Source organism: Microcebus murinus, chromosome 10 (genome assembly GCF_040939455.1).
Source record: "Microcebus murinus isolate Inina chromosome 10, M.murinus_Inina_mat1.0, whole genome shotgun sequence".
Lineage (NCBI taxonomy): Eukaryota > Metazoa > Chordata > Mammalia > Primates > Cheirogaleidae > Microcebus > Microcebus murinus.
The window spans coordinates 44,729,655-44,751,474 of record NC_134113.1 but is presented as its reverse complement, the minus strand read 5'-3'; the positions used below and the strand labels follow the sequence as shown (position 1 = coordinate 44,751,474).

At 38.9% G+C, this 21,820-nt stretch overlaps 2 protein-coding genes across 4 annotated transcripts in view; both read right to left on the bottom strand.

Annotated features, from left to right (window-relative positions):
• PTPRB (protein tyrosine phosphatase receptor type B) overlaps positions 1-879 on the bottom strand; it is a 109,832-nt gene extending 108,953 nt beyond the window's left edge. The window contains exon 1 of the mRNA XM_012788747.2: positions 561-879. Within this exon, the coding sequence (XP_012644201.2) occupies positions 561-615 (55 nt within the window). The 5' untranslated portion in view covers positions 616-879. The remainder of the gene's footprint in view (positions 1-560) is intronic.
• A 423-nt stretch (positions 880-1,302) lies between these two features.
• PTPRR (protein tyrosine phosphatase receptor type R) overlaps positions 1,303-21,820 on the bottom strand; it is a 264,986-nt gene continuing 244,468 nt past the window's right edge. For all 3 annotated transcript variants that reach the window (XM_020287986.2, XM_012788751.3, XM_076007167.1), the window contains 2 exons: positions 19,681-19,794; positions 1,303-2,492 (listed from right to left, as the gene is read on the bottom strand). In XM_020287986.2, coding sequence (XP_020143575.1) covers positions 2,399-2,492; positions 19,681-19,794 — 208 coding nt within the window. In that variant the 3' untranslated portion in view covers positions 1,303-2,398. The remainder of the gene's footprint in view (positions 2,493-19,680; positions 19,795-21,820) is intronic.

The window sequence follows — 21,820 nt, the reverse complement described above, 5'->3', positions numbered from 1 at the left end:
ATTTCTCAATTTAAGAAAATTAAATATCCAATTGTTAAACATCAGTATTAAAAAGTAAAACATTTAGGCTCAGAAACCATTTTCAATGAGCTTTTACTTAAATTGCACAGCTCGCCCACGAAAATATTCAGTCCTTCCAAATAAAACATACCACGTTCCCTTACCCCCTTAAATCATATTTCTTATACTTTCTTTCTTTAACACGACAGAAAATAAAAACTATAACCTGTTTGGGAACGGTATGGGGAATACTACATACTCTTATATAATAATAAAAAATTCCTCCCCAGAGTTCTTTACTCTCTGCTATAAATATGCCATTTCAGGAGCTGCCCGAAGCATTTGGAGGACCTCAGGAAAGAAATTATTTTCTTTTGGAAAGAAATCTCAGCAGTGTGGGCACAGCTGGCTCCTTTTATTCTTCTCCTCATCGTCTTTGGCTAAACTGCCATGGAGACCTGGCTTCCCTTCTACCTTATTTCAGACACTTTTCGAAGGCCCAAGACTCCTCGGTCAGATATGAGAGAAATGCCTCTGGAAACTAAGGCAGACCCACTCACCTGAGCTCCCGAAGATCAAGCAGGTAAGAATCACCATGTAAAATTCAGCCTCCATTTTCCACTTAACAACTGCTCATGCTTCGCTTGGGGGTAAAAAAAAAAAAAAAATTCTTCCAGATAAGAGAAGCAGAGACTAGGAAGGAAATGTGCCTTCATGGTGGGGGGAAAAGTCAGTGACGAGCATTTCCTCCTATTGAATTGTTTGGGGAAGTTTTACACCAGTGTCCTTTTGTCTGTTTCCTTAGAAAGAAGGGATTATGATTACCTCTCTCTCTTTTTTTTATGCAGAAAAAATTCCAGCCTCCAGGAGCAGAATAAATTCCCTTAAGTCTTCACCTACCTTCCCTTTGGCACATGACTACTTCTTAACCTCAAGAGGGAAGAAAAGAATTGTAATCTTAGATAATTGAATGTTCCTAAAACATTACATCTCTTCAGGTGATGTGATTCTGCTGAATAAACATAAACCATGTAATTCATGAGGGTCTAGGACAAGTGATATAAAAGATGTAAACATGTACCGTTTGTATAATGATATGCTGGGAGTCTATCGAGGAAAACCACATAATGATGGCAATTCTAGATTATTATCTCTCAAGTGATGACAATATTACATTTTGAGATCGTCATCTCCACTGTGGAGATGCAGAGACTAAAATTAAACCCATCACGTTATCAACTTCAGGCTTCCCCAAACAGTTATGGCTTCTCTCCAAGTAGGAGAAAAAAGAATCTCCTTTACTCAATATTCAGTATTAAGAGTTTATTGGCAGTATGAAACAAAGTCAACATTGCTGCATTAAAAATTCCTATTTGAGTAGAACATCTCGTGTTTTCTGAGGGTAGTTATTTTAACTTTATTTGTCACTTGAGGATTAAAACTTTTCAGAAATGTAAGGACAGACATGGTGGCATCTTTATAAAGAGCCTCTGGAAATGGGACAGGTTACATCATTCCCAAAGGCATCTGCCTTTTATTGGGAGAGAAATTCCAGGTACACAGCATATTCAAAAATCTCTTCTTAGTAAAAGAGAGACAAATATTTAAAATTCTTGACACTTCATAGTTGCTACAAATTTGTTTTGCCTTTTTAGAGTAAAACAACTCACAATGTAGAAATACAGTGGATGGAGTTCTGGAGCAGAAGTCACTTTTATGCCTAATAATAGAGAGTAAATACATATATACCCAATGACAATCATTGTGCTCTGTAATTGATTGATAGGAGGTGCTATAAATACACATTTAATAGGTAATATTATCAAGACACATTTCCATATAAAATAGTTACTGCTTTTAATTTTTTTTAAAAAAACAAAGACTTATTTGTTAAAAATCCATTATCAATCACTTAGCAGCAAGATTCTGGTAACTGAGAAAGGTAATAGCACTTAAAACAGGAACAGTTAAACAGCTGACAGTCCATTCACAAGACATATTTTGCAAACATTAAAGCATCTAAACACACAATAAGAATGTCTTCAGCAGCTCGTCCAGTCACCATCTGATGACATTTATCACTGAATATTACATACATACATTCTGTGTGGCAGATAGTACAGACAAAACGAAATCCACCTTAGGCTATGTGAGAAATCTATCATACCTCCATCAGCATAGGACCTTCAAAATAGTTTGAGGGATGCTTACAAATGCATTCATATACACAAGGGGCTGGCAATCTTAAACATGTTGCCAAGTCTTCCACAATCCATGCCACAGGTTGGCTTCAGAGCTTCTCTTTCCTTCCACTGCAGGAAGCTCCTTCTTGAAGCCTCAAGTGGGTAATTTGATTAATCACCCCAAGAGATTGATGGTCTGGTCAGTCTTCAGTGACTCACTGCACAGTTTCTGCTGAAAGTCTGCTCTCATACAGGCACAGAGCATGATGCACGAATTCATACTGTTCACTGGTTTGGACCATTCCACCTCTGCAAAGAAGAAATCACAAAATAACTTCTTTTTGCCAACATCTTGCAATCTCAAGCTGCACAGAGACTACATCCAAGCTAGGGTGTTATGCCAAAGACACATGGAACAGTTGACCAATGATTCTTTTGTTAGCCCTCTTACCTGGGTCCAAATGTCCCAACTGGCAAAGTTAATATGTTAATGTATATAAAAGAATTAACATAGTGCCTGATACACACTAGACATTTGATTAATTTTACCTATGTACTGTTACTAGGAAGGTGGTACAACTTAATGGTTAAATACTAGGACTTTGGAAACAGCCAGGCTGAGTTCAGGTTCCTCCTTTGCCAATCCATAGCTGTCATAGCTGTGTGATCTGAGACATGTTCCTTAAAACTCTTTGTGCCTTGGTTTCCTCCTCTGTCATAGCAGAATAGTAACAGTAACAACTTCGTCAGGTTGTTGTGAAAGTGAAATGAAATGTTACTTCTCAGTATCCCTATCATTTATCTTATGTTAAAATGCTTTATACATTTGGATTAAGATGTATTGAAATAGGCTCACCAAACAAAACTCTCCTGTGAAATATTGCTCTTTCTACAAGAAAAAGAAAGTCAACCCTGGAATGATTTATTTGAGTAGGTTACATGGAAACATTAGCCTTTGGGTATACTGGGTATTTAAACACAATAGTGGGTAGGTACGTAAATGAATTGGAAAAAGGTAATTGGCTCTTGTTTTTTTCTTCTTGGTTATCACTATTTTCATCACTAGCTGCTCAGCATCCCCTTTGTCATTGGATTAGTAGAAGGAAGTAGCCTTCATGAGAAATAAGAATGCATCTCATTATATATATTATATATATTATTATTATATAATAATAATATATTATTAATATATAATAATATATATAATATATATAATATATAATTGTAATTATATATATAATATATATATTCTGTTGGCCAGTCTGGAATGCAGTGGCACTATCATAGTTCACTGTAGCCTTGAACTCCTGGGCTCAAGTGATCCTCCCACCTTAGCTCCTTGAGTAGCTGGAACTATAGGCATACACTACCATTCTCTGCTAATTTTTCTTATTTTTTGTAGAGACAAGATCTCACTATGTTGCCCAAGCTGGTCATAAACTTCTGACCTCAAGCAGTGCTCCCACCTTGACCTCACATGGTGCTGGGATGGCAGATATGAGCCACCATGCACAGCCATATATTTTTATACATACTATATCTACATTACATTTTGCTGCCATATAATTATGTCTCTTTGACTTGACAAAGTTCCCAGACATTCATATAAATGTTACTTGTATTTCTTGCTCACTGAAGAACAGCATCACTCTAATTATTTAAAGTCCTATAAAATCTCTGAAACTCTGTAATCATACAACTAACTTTATGTTTTAGTTTAGTTCTGTGTTTTAGCCAGTGTTTCCTGGTGGATGTTAGTACCACTCAAAATAATTTTCAGATTATTCTAGGCACTTCAACTTAAAAGCAAGATATATTGTCTCACTGTAACATGACTTTGGGCTAATGGTAATAACTAAACTGGGCTTGCATCTACGTTTACTTGTCAACCTATATAAATAGCAAAGCAGTAAGATTTCCTCCTTCAAAAGTAACAGTAATTCTTCAGGCAGGTCAACATGATGCCAAAATGATGTATTATATTTGGAAAGAAATAAAGAGGTAAATTTAGTTTTCAGTGACAGCAACTTATTAGCAGAAATAGTTCAACAGTCTTTTCCCCTAGAACTGTATACTCTGTTGTCTTGAAGGAACCTTCTGGCCAAAGTGTTTCTTGTTCAGAAGTGGACAACAGGAATGGCGGGCTGAGGATGTGGTAACTCTTCCTCTTCTTAGCTGTATGATGACATCTGGGCACACTTAAAACATAGCAGGTGTCCGGAAGATGCCGGCTTGGGAGACGCAGCCACGGTAAATATTAGGGCAGCTCCAGGGAGCTGAGCGGTGCCTCCCTTCCTCTGGCATTTCCACAGTGCAGGCAACCATCACTCCTCCCTTACTGCAGGCGGCATGTGGAACTTTGTATGTGCTCCGCTTCTCACACTCTGGTCAGTCAACTTCCTCTCACCATTTACCTCATTTTGAGGCAAGAATTTTCCCTTCTGGTATGTTCTGGTCAGCACTGGTATTTATGCATTTGAGTGGTGAATGAATGGAGACACAGTTTAGGTCTTAATAACCATTTTACCCTAAGTAGGTCAGCAGAGTATTTTAATGGTTGAAGTATATCTACTATGACATTTCAGTTTAACTAACAAGGTTGCTTCAACCGGTGACAGTGGGGAAAGATGGGGAAACAGACCCATTAGTTGTAGGCTAGCAAAATTCTTCCAGGTCTTAAGTCTTTAGGAAGATATATGAAAAGTTCTCTTACTTTCCACTTAATTGGAAAATAAAAATGAAAAACTTGGCATCACAGGGATTCTCAGAGATCATCCATTCCAATCGCTGACAAAATATAGCTTTCCTAGAAGGAAGCAGTCTGTGACAGGTGGCCAGCTGGCTTCTGTTGGAATGCTCACAGGATGGGATACCTTTAGAGGGAGATTTTCCCAAGGTTTGCAGGAAAACTTTTGAAGACATCAAAACGAATCTGCCCCTCTCTAACTTTTACCTTATTGGTCAAACATAAATAGCCCAAAGAAGTCTTAAGGCTCCCCTGTAGTCACACAATAGCTCTATAAATTCTGGAAAACAACCATCAAAGTCCCATAATCTTTTCTTCTCTAGACTAAACATCCTGTGGTCACTCAATATTTCTGTATAGCCTGGTTTCCCTGTCACTTACCAATCTAGTCCCCCTAGGCTATTTTATCAAATGTGACCTACTGAGAGTGTTGTGTCTACTGCCGATGAGATCTGGTCAGTGGGCATATTTTCTCCCTTGAGCTGCACATTGTAGACCAAAAAGTTTGCATCATGTGGTAAGATCCCATGGTAGCTACATGGTGCCTGGGGCTCAGCAAGAAGTTTAGGATATTGAGTGAAGTTTTAGGTTAATTAAAAAGTCAGCAGGATCTTTCTTTCTCTTCCTTCCTTTCTCCCTTTCTCCTTCCTTCCTTCCTCCCTTCCTCCTTCCTTCCCTTCCTCTCTCTTCTTTCCTTCCTTCCTTCTCTCTCTCTCTCTCTTTCTCTCTCTCTCTCTCTTTCTCTCTCTCTTTCTTTCTTTCTTTCTTTCTTTCTTTCTTTCTTTCTTTCTTTCTTTCTTTCTTTCTTTCTTTCTTTCTTTCTTTCTTTCTTTCTTTTTCTTTTCTTTTTATTCAGAGACAGGGTCTTGCTCTGTTGCCCAAGCTGAAGTCCAGTGGCATTATCATAGCTCACTGCAAACTCAAACTCCTGGGCTTAAGTGATCTTCCAGCCTCAGTCTCTTAAGTAGCTATGACTATAGGCCTGCATCACCACAGTCAGCTAATTTTTAAATTTTTTTGTAGAGACGAGGTCTTGCTATGTTGCCAAGGCTGGTCACAAATTCCTGGACTCCAGGGATCCTCCCACCTTGGCCTCCCGAAGTGCTAGGATTACAGGTGTGAGCCATCACACCTGGCCTCAGCAGGATTTTTTGAAAGTGAAAATTATAGCTTTCAACCATCTGTACTTACACTATTGAATTTTTGAAACTAAATGCAGGGATTTCTATTTATTTCTGTTAATTTCAACTTGGTAGTTTCAGCACAATGTTCTTGTTTACTGAATCACTATCTATCATCCAAGATATTAGTCTTCCATTTCTCACTCCCAGCACTCTCACTCTCACTCCCAATGTCTTCTAGTTATTTAACATTTTTAAAATCTAAGTCATTTATAAAAAATAGAAAAAGAGCCGGGGTAGGGTCTTTATCAGAAATAATTTGTTATCATGTTATACACTGTCTAATACCATTCTAAAATTGTTTTTCTCTAGTTGTAGGTCCTTTATTTATTTACTATTTTTGAGACAGAGTCTCGCTCTGTTGCCTGGGCTAGAGTGCTTGTCGTCAGCCTAGCTCACAGCAATCTCAAACTCCTGAGCTCAAGTGATCCACTGAGCTCAAGTGATCCACCTGCCTCCCGAGTAGCTGGGACTACAGGCATGTGCCACCATATCCGGCTAATTTTATATATATATTACTTTTAGTTGTCCAGCTAATTTCTATTTTTTTTTTAGTAAAGATGGGGTCTTGCTCTTGCTCAGGCTGGTATCAAACTCCTGAGCTCAAACGATCTGCCCACCTCGGCCTCCCAGAGTGCTAGGATTATAGGCATGAGCCACTGAGCCCAGCCTGTAGGTCCTCTATTAAGGGCAAGCATAATGTCATAGTCTTCTCATAGTTGCAACAGTGAAAAGCACTTACTAATCCTAGGTAAATACCTGTCAAGTAAGTTACCCAAGCTGTGCTATTTGCATGACATGGGAAAACAGATAAACTCTGGGCTAGAAGAAAGAAAAGAATATCCCAGGATGCATTCACTGGAGGCTGGTTCGAATACAGGAATTCATCACAATCATCTTTGAAAAATATTTGATAAATGTTCTATTGCATATATTGGTATATAGAGTACTCTGTTGACCTTTGTAAGAACTTAAAACCTAGGATTACCCTTTAGATTTTACTGTTATGGAGCAGATACAGTCTTTTTATAATCTGGCTATAGTAAAAAATACCTAAGAAGCTAGTAGAGTGCCTGTATACAAAATATAATTATGGAATAAATGTATTCTTTTTTTCCATAAGCTAGATTCATTGTGGAACCCTCAAGAGAGCTCTGTAGTAATTCACCCTCCAGGGGAGTTCTGTTTGGTCCCCAGGCACCTCTTAGGTCAGATAGAGCTCCATGGATTTGCTGAAATATGGATCTGTATTACTGATGTAAACTCCTAATGCAAGCTGGTTCTGGAAAATAAGAAACAGGGTGCTCTTTTTTTTTTTTTTTTTTTTTTTACTTTAAAAGGCATCATCTAACTTTCATTCAAAGAGCTGGCACTAAAATAATTCTTGACCTCCAAGAGATTTCAGTGTAAACTCAACCAAAGTTAAGATTTTAAAATATTTTCCATGGTCATCAAGACGATGTTTCAGCAGAGGCCTATGGGGTGCAAAATAGCTGGACCATCATTAGTTAGGCAGAATGCCTGAAATTACCATTACTCAACACCTTGCATTAAAGTGTCATTCCTGCTTGGAGAATCCTCTTTAAGGGACTCTTGAAGTAAAATTAAAATGGAGATGAGGTCTGAAAAATTGCTGAGCAAACAAAACCAAAGGCCTTAAAAATAGCTCTAATTGCAAACATAAAGGAAACTTAACTTGGATTCATATCCCATAAGTGCTCATGTTAGACAGAACTAAAACTTAAACCCCAGCCAATCATAAGCAGCCAATTCACATATGATTATGCGAATAGGGACTTTTCAACACAGAAAACTGAAGCAATTTTGTAATTGCAAACCAATCAAATGATTTCTTTATTTTGCTTCTGCATTTTCCCAATAAATATTTGCCTCTGGCGTTTTGTCATTGGAACACTGAACTTCTTTTGTTCTGGTGTTCCCCAATTCATAAATTGGTTTGTACTCAAATAAACTCTAAAATTTTATTGTGCCTCAGATTTTTCTTTTACAGTACACATTTGTTTTCCCAGGACGTATATAACACATTAAGTGACAATCCCTACCACTGAGCAGGAGTTAGTTTGTCAAAGAAGAGTAAAGTCAAATAAAAATGTCAAAGGAATCCCAGTTAGCTGTGGTCATGGGTTTGAAAAACTTTGGAATGTCAAGGTGTCCGGTTCATTACCAGTAGAGACCAAAGTGTGTTAGAAGGAGATAGACACCATACATTGTTGTCAAGACAAATCCTGTCTCCCCCACTTACTAGATGTTTTACCTTATTATCACATAATCTTTGCAGTGCTCAGTTTTCTTATTTGCAAAATGATGAGGCAATAAAAATAATAGTACCTACCTCATAGCATGGTTGTGAGAAATAAATGGGACAATCCATGTACAATGTTTAGCATATAGTCAAGCACATATGAATACCGTACATGCTAATTATTATTACTGTTATCGCTACTCTTTGGTAGTCTCTGGTCAAACAGGACTGGTTAAGAGGCTCTGGGTTGAGGCTTCCAAAGGCCTTAGAGTACTAACAGCAAATCTGGCAGAGGACATGAGATTGCCTAGGTCAGGCAAGCCTAGATGGAAAGATCCAAATGTGTTTCTAAATACTGACCAGCCTAGAAGACAGCGACAGCAGAGGCAGATGATGTAGTGGAAAGTCATGGGCTTGACGTCTGTCAGATTCAGGTTTGAATCCTTGCTTTTGAACCTACTAGCTGTATGATTTTAGGTAAGTCATTTAATCCTTCTCACTCTGGCTTTCCTCACTTATAAAATGACATTAATGACAAACGTCATCAAGTTGTGAGGATTAAGTGAGTCAGAGCCTATCAGTGTCTGGCTGAAGGCTGTTCACAGAATTCCCAGGAGCCTGGGGCTCTAGGATGGTGCCTGAGGGCCCTTGGCAGGCCAGGGGAGGAGGCAGGGCCTTTAGAACTAGATCCTAATCCTAGCTGTGACCAGGGCAGTTCTGCTTTTTATTGGTTTCCCGTGTTGATGTTCTGTGGAAGATTTTGTCTGCCAAAAGTTTTCCATTGTTCACAAAGAAGTTTGAAGACCACTGGCCTGGCAAACATATTTACCCAGCAAAGTTTCAAGTTCTACAAGGTTTAAATGAGATAATCCACAAAATGCTCAGTACAGTGGCTCTCCTTTAGTGGGTACTAAATAAATGCTGCTTATTCTTTTTCTTATTCTTAGTTCATGTTGCACTTAAAGTGATCATGCATTCTGGTTTGCTCGGGACAGTCGTGGTTCACTCCTGCTGTGCTGGTGTGATTATTAATAGGGCCACCTTTCACTCTCAGGTATCTTGGTTTGGATGATAAAATATTTGTGCATCTCAATTATGCCCCAAACCATGCTGTGGAAGAAAGCCATTCCTTTATTGCAAAAGTGGTATTGGCCACGTGGCTCTGATTTCTTTGTGGCCAGAGAATATGAACACTGTGTTTGGCCAGGCCAGAGAGGATCCAGACACACTACCCTTCTAGAAATGTCAGCTATCTCATATCGCATTAGCCTCGCCAATCATAAAAATCAGTGTCTCAGTCTGCATGCAGTGAGGCACGTAGCTGTGTCACCTGGGGGTAAACTCGGGTTAGAAAGGAAAAAAAAAAATGTAGTATTTTCCTTTTGCTACGAGGAGGGCGTGTTGAAATAAAAAACCCTCCAGATGCCCAGGAGAGAGATTTGGTGGTTAACATGTTAAAACTGTGACCTTTTGTGACTATTAACTCACACATACAGAGAGCAGCGGCTTTTCCTGCCGCACCGCCCAGCCCGTATCCGGTCTAATCAGTAGACAGAAGAAATTCTGCTGTGGTGACTCACTTCTGGGCTAACAATGGAACTTACGCTCCTTTGCTTTTTATTATTTTCAAATCTGGAATTCTTTTGGTAAAGTTTGGTACAGTAAATTTAGAACAAAAGGTGTGGACGTTAATGTGCCTCCTGGGTAAATCCCCGGTAGCTCGGGCAGGAGTCAAGTGAGGCTAACGTCTGCTGCTCTAACTCGGGTTCAGCTGTGAGCTGTGCCCCGCCCCTCCGACGGAGGTGTTCCTACGCTACTACACAGATGTCATCTCAAGGAGAGAACTTAAACATAAATCTGACTGATTCTGACCAGTTAGTTTGAACATAGACAACTACTGCAAAATAGGTGTGTCCTAAAGTATTTGTAGGGTATAGAAGTCAGCACAGATCAAATTATAATTGAATGACAACTCTAGCATATCTTGAGTCTCTCTTTTTTTTTTTCCTGAAAATTAGCCATTTTATTCTGAACACCCAGGTTAACACTCAATTAGCTCCAAGCTGGGAAGAAGGAAAAGGTTGTCCTGGCAACCACTTGGAAGATTCAGTTGGCAGCATCTGTTTCGCAGAGAGGACCTCTTGTTATGATCTCGGGAACTATGATGTCAAGTAAATCCATACTAATTTCTAGGGCTTTATCTCTAAGTGGCCTTAAAATAAGTAAACCAGAATGTTGAATTCCTGATCTTCAAATGAGATCTTTGAAATTCATACATCCCATTGTTCTTTGTGATTAGTTGGGAATGCAGAAAGATATGAATAGACACAAGGATATAGTTGATAAACATTATACCAACAAGTGGAAATTTTAGCTTTGAAGCTATTTTAACCAAGAATATTTAACAAAGAATATTTTGGGGACACATATTATCCTAGGAAATAGATGGCATATATGTTCATTTTCTTAGATGGCTATAGTTAAAAGAAAAGAAAATCATCAAACTAAAGTGACTAATAGAAACATTTAAACAATGATATGACGCACACTGGAAACATTTTTCTATCCTGTCTGGGAAGCCACAGTGAGGCTTCCAAGGTAAGGATGTACAAAGACAGCTACAGATTCCACCACTGACTCTCAAAAAGGAGGATTAGACAGATCGCTTCCTGCTTATCGCGGGGTGGCAGAAGAAACAAAACAAAAGAAAAGAAAGTGGCCTTGGAACCAGATATTCTTTTATATGTTCCACTTAACCAAATTCTGTTTTCAAATTCTTCTAGTATCCATAGATGTCAATGGGATTAAAACAAAACTGATGGGAAAAAGTTGTGCAAGGTTAACATGTAATGGAACACTTTCCTTCCTCCCTGCCTAGATGTCTTCTGATGATCATATATGGCTTTGGGGGGGGGAGGTAGAGTGACATGGTGTCAGCCTAGGTCACAGCAACCTCAAACTCCTAGGCTCAAGTGATCCTCCTGTCTCAGCCTCCTGAGTAGCTGAGACTACAGGTCTGTGCACCATGATGTCCGGCTAATTTTTCTCTTTTTAGTAGGCACGAGGTCTCACTCTTCACCACAATGTCCGGCTAATTTTTCTCTTTTTAGTAGGGATGAGGTTTCACTCTTGCTCAGGCTGGTCTTGAACTCCTGACCTCAAGCAATCTTTCTGCTTTGACCTCCCAGAGTGCTAGGACTCCAGGCGTGAGCCACCATGCCCTGCCCACATATCACTCTTTAGTCATTCTTCTATAACACCTGATATGCATGTGAGGCATTTTCCAAGTTTCTTGGGCCAGCTTATTACATAGATTTTTTTTTCACAGCAATGCTAGCCAACAGAAAGTTCATTGTATTTCTCATATTCGGATATTAATAATAAGTACTCTAAAAATTATCAGAGAGAAACAATTTTTCCTGGTTTATATAGCAACTAGTTCAGGGTCATTTTCAAAGGCAGGATTAGAATGTGAACTTCCTCTCTCTTAATCTTATGCTCAACCCTCTTAGGTCTCCCACCCACAAAACAATAGCCATTTGGGAACCAAATAAATCCAGAATTTAGTCAATCTAATTTGGGCAAAATTGGAAAAAGAATATTAAAAAATAAAATTCAAAATTTGTTCTGTGACCTTGGATATTTACCTCTTTTGGGTCTTGGATTCTCTCTTAAGAATGAAAGCTTCGAGCAATAATCTTGAGGCCAGATTCTTTTTTTAAACCCTCCCTTTTCTAGTAGGTGTTTGGAAAATGTTATGGCTATTATTGTCATCCCATTGTTCAGCACAGAAACAAAACTTTCAAAACTCAAAGAAAGCAGCAGCTGAAGGGATCTTAGAAAGCCAGTTGATTACTTTGCAATCACTGAATCCCAGTATGGAAAAGGCATCTTATTGGAGGGGTCCTGAAATCTACTTCAGCCTCCAGCATTATCAGTAGACCAAATAAACATATACATGTATTAGTAATTTTCTTTCTTTTTTTTTTTCCCCTCAAAATTCAACTTGATGTATCACTAATTTTCAAATGTATGTAGGTGCGGTTGTGAGTCATGGAATAAAAATTAACTTATGAGGATTATGGGATTCAAAATAGAACAGTCGAGTAGAGATCCATGAAATCTTTTACTCTTAAAAAAGAGGTCCTCATACCAAAAGAGTTTGAGGACCACTAATATGCCCCATATCTCTTTTTACATGGGTAGGCAGAGAGGCCTAGGGTGGAGACACAGAAAATTATGGGCAGAGTCAGGAGTAGCTCTAGGCTTATTGATTTCTGGTCCAAAGATGTCTGGCACCTCATTCTCTTACCAGTCCTACAAGACAGTGCTCAGTCCTCATTGCCATACTACCTACTTCATGTTTTCATTAAAAGAACGAGGGGATGATCAATTAATGCCCTTCAAAATAAAATATCTGTGGGTGTCTTGCACTGAATTTGAACTCCTACTTGGAAAAAAAGAAATCCTATTTTAGTTCAAAATATGCTCAAAAGTATTATTAAAAGGAAAACCACAGACTCATGAATTTGCAATGAGAACTGAACAGCTATAAATAGCAGTTGTCCTAAAGCCAATAAAAATAACGTCTTGCCAGAGAATGAGGAATCCACCAAATGGCTTTGTCATTGTTGTTATACTGGAAACATCCATTCAGCATAACACACTCGTCTCGGAACCAGACCATTTGAATTTATTACTAAAATGAAGATTTGTGATTTGAGTACAAATTGCCTATTTTTGTTATGTGGAATGGAATAACAGGGATCATGCCTTGTTTTCTTTTTTCTTTTTCTTTTTTTTTTATGACAGTCTCACTATATCTCCCCGGCAAGAGTGCCGTGGCGTTATCATAGCTCACTGCAACCTCAAACTCCTGAGCTCAAGCAATCCTCCTGCCTCAGTCTCCTGAGTAGCTGGGGCTACAGGTGTTCACCACTGTGCCCAGCTAATTTTTCTATTTTTAGTACAGACATGGTCTCACTCTTGCTCCTCAGGCTGGTCTTGAACTCCTGAGCTCAAGTGATCCTCCTGCCTCAGCCTCCCAGAGTGCTAGGATTATAGGTGTGAGCCACCACACCCAGCCCTATGCCTGTAATTTTTCTTTTTATGGGGGGTGGTGGTGATCAGGATTTTTGGTCCTGCCCAGTGTTCAAACTCTCAACTTATCAATCATGAAAAAGCCCCATTTCAAGTATCCAAGTCACTCACTTGTCTTTTCCTTTGCTGTTAGCCATGCCTGCCTGGACTTCTCAGAGGAGGCAGCTACAAGTAATGAGGGGTAGACTATAAAAAGAAGATGCAGGTGCTGGGCACAGTGGCTCATGCCTGTAATCCTAGCACTCTGGGAGGCTGAGGGGAGAGGATCGCCTGAGCTCAGGAGTTTGAGGTTGCAGTGAATTCTGGTGATGCCACTGCATGCTAGCCCAGGCCAGAGAGCAAGACCATGTCTCAGAAGACACACACACACACACACACACACACACACACACACACACACATAAAATAAAAAGAAGATGTACAGTGTGTAGCCCTGGATCACCAGTGGGTGGAGGGTTTGTTAAAAAGAGTAGAGAAGGCTACGAGCTTGTACTCTGTGGAATACAAAATATCACCCTTCTGATACCTTGGCTCAGTCTTTTGTATCCCTTGTTACACTTAGCTAGATGCTTTCAATCAGCCAGCTCCACCCTTCCCTTTCCTCTTTTTAATGGTCCCTGCTCAGGCTCAAATTACTATCCCTTTGCTAGTCTTCTCTTCATCAAGCGTCTGGAAAGAACAGTTTATGTTATTATAACTTCTTTCCCTACCATTTAGATGGTTTGAGGAAAGTCTTCTGTGATCAAATAAATATGGAAGATGCTTAACCAAAGTTAAGTGGGTTTCTTCACTGGGAGACTTTCAGATCCTTTACTGTATTAATGCTTATTGTGAATCTCTAAGTGGGGAGGGGTTCTAAGAAATATAGGATATAGCTTCTTCTCAGACTTAGTTGAAAACCTATTTTTTGCCTGAACACCATCAAAGAGGGTCTGGTCCTTAGCAGGCTCTCAATAAATGATTGTTAATTAAATTATGCCCTGAAGAATACAGTCTGGAAAAGCCAGTCAGGGAATCTGTCTTTTTACACCCAGGTGCCTGACACATGTCCAGTAATAGATGTTTAGTGGTGTTTGCTGAGTGAATGAGTGCATGTTTCAGGAGCGCCACTTTGAGCAGAAATCTCAGATGCCTGTCCCACAGAACACAGGACACAGGGACTTAGGTCTATCTGCAAATATCCATCCTGAAAGCACCCCAAGGCAGGGCCAGCTTCAAGGGTTTTTGACCTGTGCGGTTACACAGTCCCTCTCCCCTTGTGCTGAAAACGACCCTGCACTTGGGTTAATGCTTTGCTGTCACTGTCTTGAAATATTTAATGCTTTTTCAACAGGGGCCCCATGTTTTCATTTAACACTGGGCCTCGAAAATGATGTAGCTGATCCTGCCCAAGGAGTCCCTTGCTAGAGCTCTTCAAGCTCTCTCTCAATGTCCCTTGTCTTCCCAAGACAAGTCCAGTCTCCTCGATTGCAGGCCTCATGAGTGTGTGCCCATCATCTGCAGCCTTCTCTTCCATTCCCCTTCATCAAAACCTAAGTTCTGAACATATTCCTAATGTGGGGAGTTATGCTCTCTTTAGCTATTATACTGAAAAGAATAGGTCACAGATTAAAGTGTTGAAGGCAGAGAAGACATAAAATGTTACCCTCACCTCCCATCCCCCGGTTCAATAAACTTTCAAGAAAGATGATTATTTTAGCCAAAGACTGGCTCTCTAATAGTAGGATTTCATACATTCACTTTACATTTTAGCATCCCCCATAGATAGATATTTTGGGATGAGGCAACTTTTTTTGTCTCTCAAATTGTACTCTTAAGGAAACTGCTGACAATGTTACTCCACCTATTCACAAAACAGCTCTCCTTCATACTTAAAACTATTTTAAAAATTATAGTGTCCTGTTGTCATTGTGTGTGTGTGTGTGTGTGTGTGTGTTTTCTAAAGAGACAAAGTCTCACTGCTATGTTGCCCAGGCTGATCTCAAACTCCTGGACTCAAACTCTCCTCCTGCTTCAGCCTCCTGAGAAACTGGAACTAGAAGCATATACTGCCTCTCCTGGCTATGTCACTGTATTTTTTAAAAATTGGCAGAACATTGTCAAAGAGATATATGTTTATCAAGAAGTATTACACACACATAAAAAATAAAAATAAAAAAAGAAGTTTTACAATAAACGTATTCCAAGAGTCTATTTACTTTTATCTATAAGGTAGATAAAAATCAGATAAATAATTAGAGATCAAATAAATGTCCTAAGTTCCAACAGGTCCATTTTGCCACTTTCTAAGCTACATGGCCTTCGGCAAGTTACTTGATTACCTTGAATTCCTTGTTTCCTCATTAAAAACAAGAATGAGGCCAAGCAATACCTCTTTTCCTACTCTTGGGTTTATTTGGGGAGTTAAATGAGTCAGGTGCTTTGCAGACCAGGATGGAGAGCCCATTATTAAATAAGTTTCTGTGTGTTGAATAGTGCATTCTGGAATGTCTGAAGACAAATCAAGAGCTGAAAGCAAGGATGGCTAGGGAGATCAGAATCCAGGGCAAGGTGTGATGAACTCACCAAGAAGATACGCTGCAAGAGCAGAGAGGTAGATGTTTGGGTTTGGTGAGATCAGTGTTCCCTTCACTGGCATGAGCATGAACATGGCAAATGGCAGCAGTCAGCTACAAATTGGAATTTTTTAAATAGGAAGAAGATGAAGAACTAAAACGAGAGGCATGAAGAATGGAGGAGAAAAAGAAGTAAGAAGAGGTGAGAGACAGGAGGAAAGTTTTCCATTTTGCTTCCATAATAACTAAGGGAATGCACAGCAGAAGGAAGAGACAAGAAAAGAAAACTCTATTTGAGCCTGCAAAGCAAAGTTTTAAGGAGAGGATCTGTTTTATGAACAACATAAGCAGCTGCTCAGAAAGAATTTAAGTATTAATAGAAAGCATTTTGATTAATACATCAGTCAGAATGATTTTGAGATACATATTGGCAGTAATTCAAATCCAGGGGGTAGGAGGCTTATAGGCTTCACATCAGTGGAAAAGCTGGATATAATTTGATGATCCTATCAGGAGTGAAAAGAAAAGCCCTGAGAAAAGACCTTGGCAATGGAAGGCCAAGGCTAACATTTCTGACCATTGCCTAAGGAAGGAAGGAGCAGATAGCAAAGGCATTGTAATATGTTTGTTTTTTTTTTAATATAAATGTATTTGTGATTCCATTCAAAAGTAGAGGACAATTTGGTAGACTCAACAGGGGAATGTGACTGGGAAGTGGAAATCAAGGTGGAGATCAGGCTATGAAAGCGGGTGCAGGAGGTTGAAAATGGGAGAGTGAGTAGGCAAGAAGTAACAGTAACAAGATCCCCCAAAATGAGAAAGCCAAGCCTGTTTTTTTAGCATGTCATTTCAAATCAGATTAAGGCAGGCGTTTTTAGAGAGCAATGTGGTTTGGAGTCAGTTAGGTCCATGCACATATCTGGCATCTATGCAGGAGAGACCAAAGTCAAGGCAGGAGCAACTCTGGGCTGACAGAGTGCTGTCCCTAACCCTCTGAGTTAGGGCACCTCTTCGGGGTAATGGGTCTCCAGATCTGAAGTGAAGCAACTGGATCCTATTCCAGCTGAGGGGGACTGTAATGCTTGAAGGCAAAGGGATTTCAGGAGACTAAGACAGCAATTATGAGAGAAGGAGGAGGGATAATTGGAACTGATTATTTTATGTACAAAAAGAAAATTTTTCTGGAAGCAGTTACGATGGGGGCGTGGAAAGAGTGAAGTAGGGCGGGTGCAGAGAGGGTAAGCAAAGTAGGCTGATGTTCTACTAAATACATTACAGGTTTAATCTTATTTAAATGTGACTGCAACCCTGTGAGCTACCTATTACTATTTCCAGTTTACAGATGTATGTTTAAATTGCTTGCTATATATATTGATAATAACTGTGGTAAACTTGATTGAATGCTTATTACATGCCAGGCGCTTTACGTAGGTCATATCTTTTTAATCTTTACAACAAGAATAGGAAATATTACATTTTTCCAGATCTCCCATTTTCCAGATGAGAAAACCAAGGCATGGAGAAGCCCAGTAACTTGCCCAAGTCCACACAACCAAAAAATGGTGCTAACAGGATGCAAACTCAGGCAATTCGTTTCTGGAGTCCAGAATCTTAACCACCGTGATAAACAGCCTCTAGAGTTTGCACACTAACAGAAAGAGACAAATAAATGAGCAAAGAAACAAACATAAGGGAATAAAGACAGGGAAGATAAGCTGAGAGGCTATTATTGAAAAGAACACAAAAACGATAGGGACAGAAATGGAAAACCTAATCTGGACAGGAGATTTAAATGTTTATTTTTAAGAGATCAGAGAAGCTTTAAGGATAATTTTACTAATAATGAAGACGATGATAACAGAATGAACATTTATTGAAAGCTTACCATGTGCTAGATCCTATCCCAAGTGCTTTATATATATTATCTCATTGAATTTTCAGAGTAATCCTTTTGTCTCTTTTATTGAAATTCCAGGACTTAGCACATAGTAGATACTCAATACATATTTGTTGAACTAAGCTTGAAAAGTAACTATATAATTTTACGCTTTGGGAAACTCTAGATTATAGGACTAAAGTCCAAGGGAATCAGCTCTTGTGGCCTTCTTTGTTTTATTACTTCACAGCATTTATTTCTGTCTGAAATTATCTTGTTTGTTTCTTTGCTTGTTTATTATCTGCCTCTATTAGCATGTAAACTGTAGGAGAGCAGAAGCTTCACTCATCTTGTTTAATGCTATTCTGGCAGCGGCTAGAACAATGCCTAGGGCATAGGAGATGATTAGTTAAATGTGCCCTGTTTAAATGAAAAATGAGAACACAAGATTTCAGCCTTTCAGAATAACTCTTCTTCCACCAGAGCACATAGAATACTGAGCAGACAGACTACTGCTCATCTTTCTTGCTGTGCTCACTCTCAAGGAGTATTCATTCGCTTTCTCCATCACTGACCGTACAGTCCATTGACCCAGGTAGGTTTAGTTGTGGAGCAAGGAAGAAGAGAGCTTTCTTTCATCACAAAGGTGATCAAACTGTCTCTATTAAAAATTACTCTTCCATCTCACATTCATAAGGATTGTTACTACCAAAAAAAGTAGAAAATAAAAAGTGTTGGTGAGGATGTGGAGAAACTAGAACCCTTGCACACTTGTTAGTGGGAATATAAAATGGTATGGCTGCCATGGAAAACACTATAGTGGTTCCTCAAAAAATTAAAAATAGAATTCAATATGATCCAGCAAACTCATTTCTTGGGCATATACCCAAAAGAATTCAAAGCAAGGTTTCAAAAAGATATTTGTACACCCATGTCCATAGAAGCATTATTCATAATAGGTAAAACATGGAAGCAACCCAGGTGTTGATTGACAGATGAATGAGCAAACAAAATATGGTATATACATTAAATGGAATACTATTCAGCCTTAAAAAAGAAGGAATTCTGACATAAGCTACAACATGGATGAACCTTGTTGTAAGTAAAATAAGTCAGTCACAGAAAGACAAATACTGTATAATTCCACTTATATGAGGTACCTAGAGTGATTAAATTCATAGAGACAGTAAGTAGAAGGATGGTTGCTAGGCACTGGGGTGAGGGAGGAATGAGTTGTTATTTAATGGGTATAGAGTTTTGCAAGCTGAAAAGAGTTCTGGAGATTGGTTGTACAACACCATGAATGTACCTAACACCACTGAACTGTACCTTTAAAAATGGTTAGGATGGTAAATTTTGTTATGTGTATTTTACCATAATTAAAAAAATAGACTACATATACATTAAAAAGAAAAACATACTCTCTTGGTAGTAAAACATATACCTCATATGAAAGGATCAAGATTCCAAATGAATGATTCAATTAGGTCAAGTGAAAATCACAATCTACATAAGGAATAGAGGTGCAAGACAAAGAAGGAACAGCTACCACCATGAACAGCCTGTGTTCGAGTTCAGGAAAGGTTAACCATAAACTTTGGTTTTTGGACTTTTGATAGTTACATATAACACTTTCTTTAATGGCTTTTAAAATATAATGTTATATTATAATTAAGCATTTTAACAAAAATCTCTGTAGAGCTTTAGGACATTGGGGCCTGTGGTGTTTATCTGATTAGATAAGGTAGTTTGAGAAGAAGCCTCTACGATACTCACCTGTCTACACGAAGCTGGCAGACAATGCTTAGCGCATCGACAACTCCTTCTTCTTTCAACTGTCGACAGCCAATGGATGTAGCAATGAAACACCCTGTTCTACCTATCCCCGCACTGAAAAAAAAAAAAAAAAGGAATAAAAAAGGTGTGGAAAAATGACAAAGATAAAATACGTTCTTTTAAAAGTGTACTTTTAAATCAGAAACAACAGTTAATATAATAACAGCTCTCATGTGTTGAGTATTACAAACCTGGCCCTGTGCTAAGTGCTTAAAATATATTCCTTCATTTGGTCATAAGTAGTAGGATGAGGGGATGGAGGGAGGTGATGGGAGGGGAGAATAGTAAAAAGGCAGTGTAATTGTTCTAGAAAAAAATAATTAGGATCTGACCTTAGGTAAGGCATGGGCAGTAGAAAGGAAGGGGGAGATTTAGACACATCACAAATGTGAATCTGCAGGACTGAATGAAGAGGGAGAAAGGCAAAAAGGCAAAGAAGTGACTAGGCTTGGACGGCAGAAAGAGTGGAGGGCACCTCTGAGGCAAAGGGGAATTTTGGAATAAGATGAATTTGAAGGAGGGAGGGAGAGAGGGAGGAAGGGGACTGGCTTCAGAAATATTGACATTGAGCAGTCTTAGTTTAGGAGAGAGGATGTGACTAGAGGCACATATTTTCAAGTCATTTATATGAAGGTGATAGCTAAACAGAAATACTGTCCTGGAGGGTTTATACATTCATTTGCCTTGAACGGTATGCCCATAACATCAACCCCAAAATCTCTCTCTCTCCAAGCAATTTCAACCACTAACAGTTTTTATGTAAATTTCTCTCAAATCGACATCTACACTCCCTAAATTTCTTAAACTCTAGACCGTCATTCCACCTCCTATCTGGAACTCTAGATGTTACTCTTTTGTACTTGCTTCAGTTCATTGTATCTAAATTTGATGGATCTAAAACAGAATTAATTATCTTTTCCTTCAATGGTATTACCAGCCAGCCACAAGTTTTCCAGCCTGGAAATCTTGGAGCCATCTTTGACATCTCCCCCTCTCTCACCTCCCACATCCAATCTGTTACCACTTCTTCTATTTTCTATCTCTACTGAGCCTTTGGGACCCATGCTTTCCTTTCTGTAGACTGTACTCACGTTTTTAACATCTCCTTATTTCATGATTAGCAGTGATCTTATTATGGTTTCCAAGTTTCAAGTTTTTTCCTGGACTACTTCATGATATACCCAGCTTGCTAGGTTCACCTTTATGCAATAAGGATTTAATTATATTACTCCCTACTCAGAGCCTGTAGATGGCTCCCATCAGTTCTAGCATGATGTTGTCTACTCTTCCTACCATGGTATTCATTGCAAAATCTGAATGTGACTAACTTTCAAGCTTTCTGTCTTTTCGCTGTCTTCCCTGTATCTTATGTGCTGTTGTTCTCATTTACATGAATCGTTGCAAAAATTTTCTTTTATTTTCCAATTTTCCTTTTTGTATTAATGATATCTTCTCAGCCAGCAATGCCCTCCCCATCACCTTTTAAAACAACAAACATTAATCATATTTTAAGACCCTGTTAGACATTATTCCAATTTTTAGAGACTTTCCTCAATCCCCATGGTTAGAATTAATTAATCCCTCTTGGCACAACAATGTCATTTATTTCTCACATTTGGCACTTTTTTCCTGTTGAATGTGAGTGCAGAGGAATTCAGAGGAGGAATGAGTTTCTTTTAGTCGAAGTGTTTATAGAGAATGTGTTTCATTGAAGAACTAGAATTTGAGCTGTACCCTGTGAATGGCAGGCATTTTGGCTATCATAAATGAGAGAGGATACTCCAGGTATGGCAATGGTATGAGGAAAGAACTGATGAGGAATGGAATGTATGATCTGGGACAATAAGTTTACTAGCTCGCCTTGAAGAGAAGAGAAAGTTATTTTAGTGCAACAGTGGGAAATAAGGATGGGAAGCTACCCTGGGATCTCATAAGGAAGGTTAAGAGGTTTGCAATTCATTCTCTATGCTCTTTTGTTGTTGTTGTTAGGAATTTGATGAAAACTACAAAATTTCATTCCCCGGAAAAATTCACATAAGCTTATATACTCAAATTTGTTCAAATAATTTCAAGGAGTTCG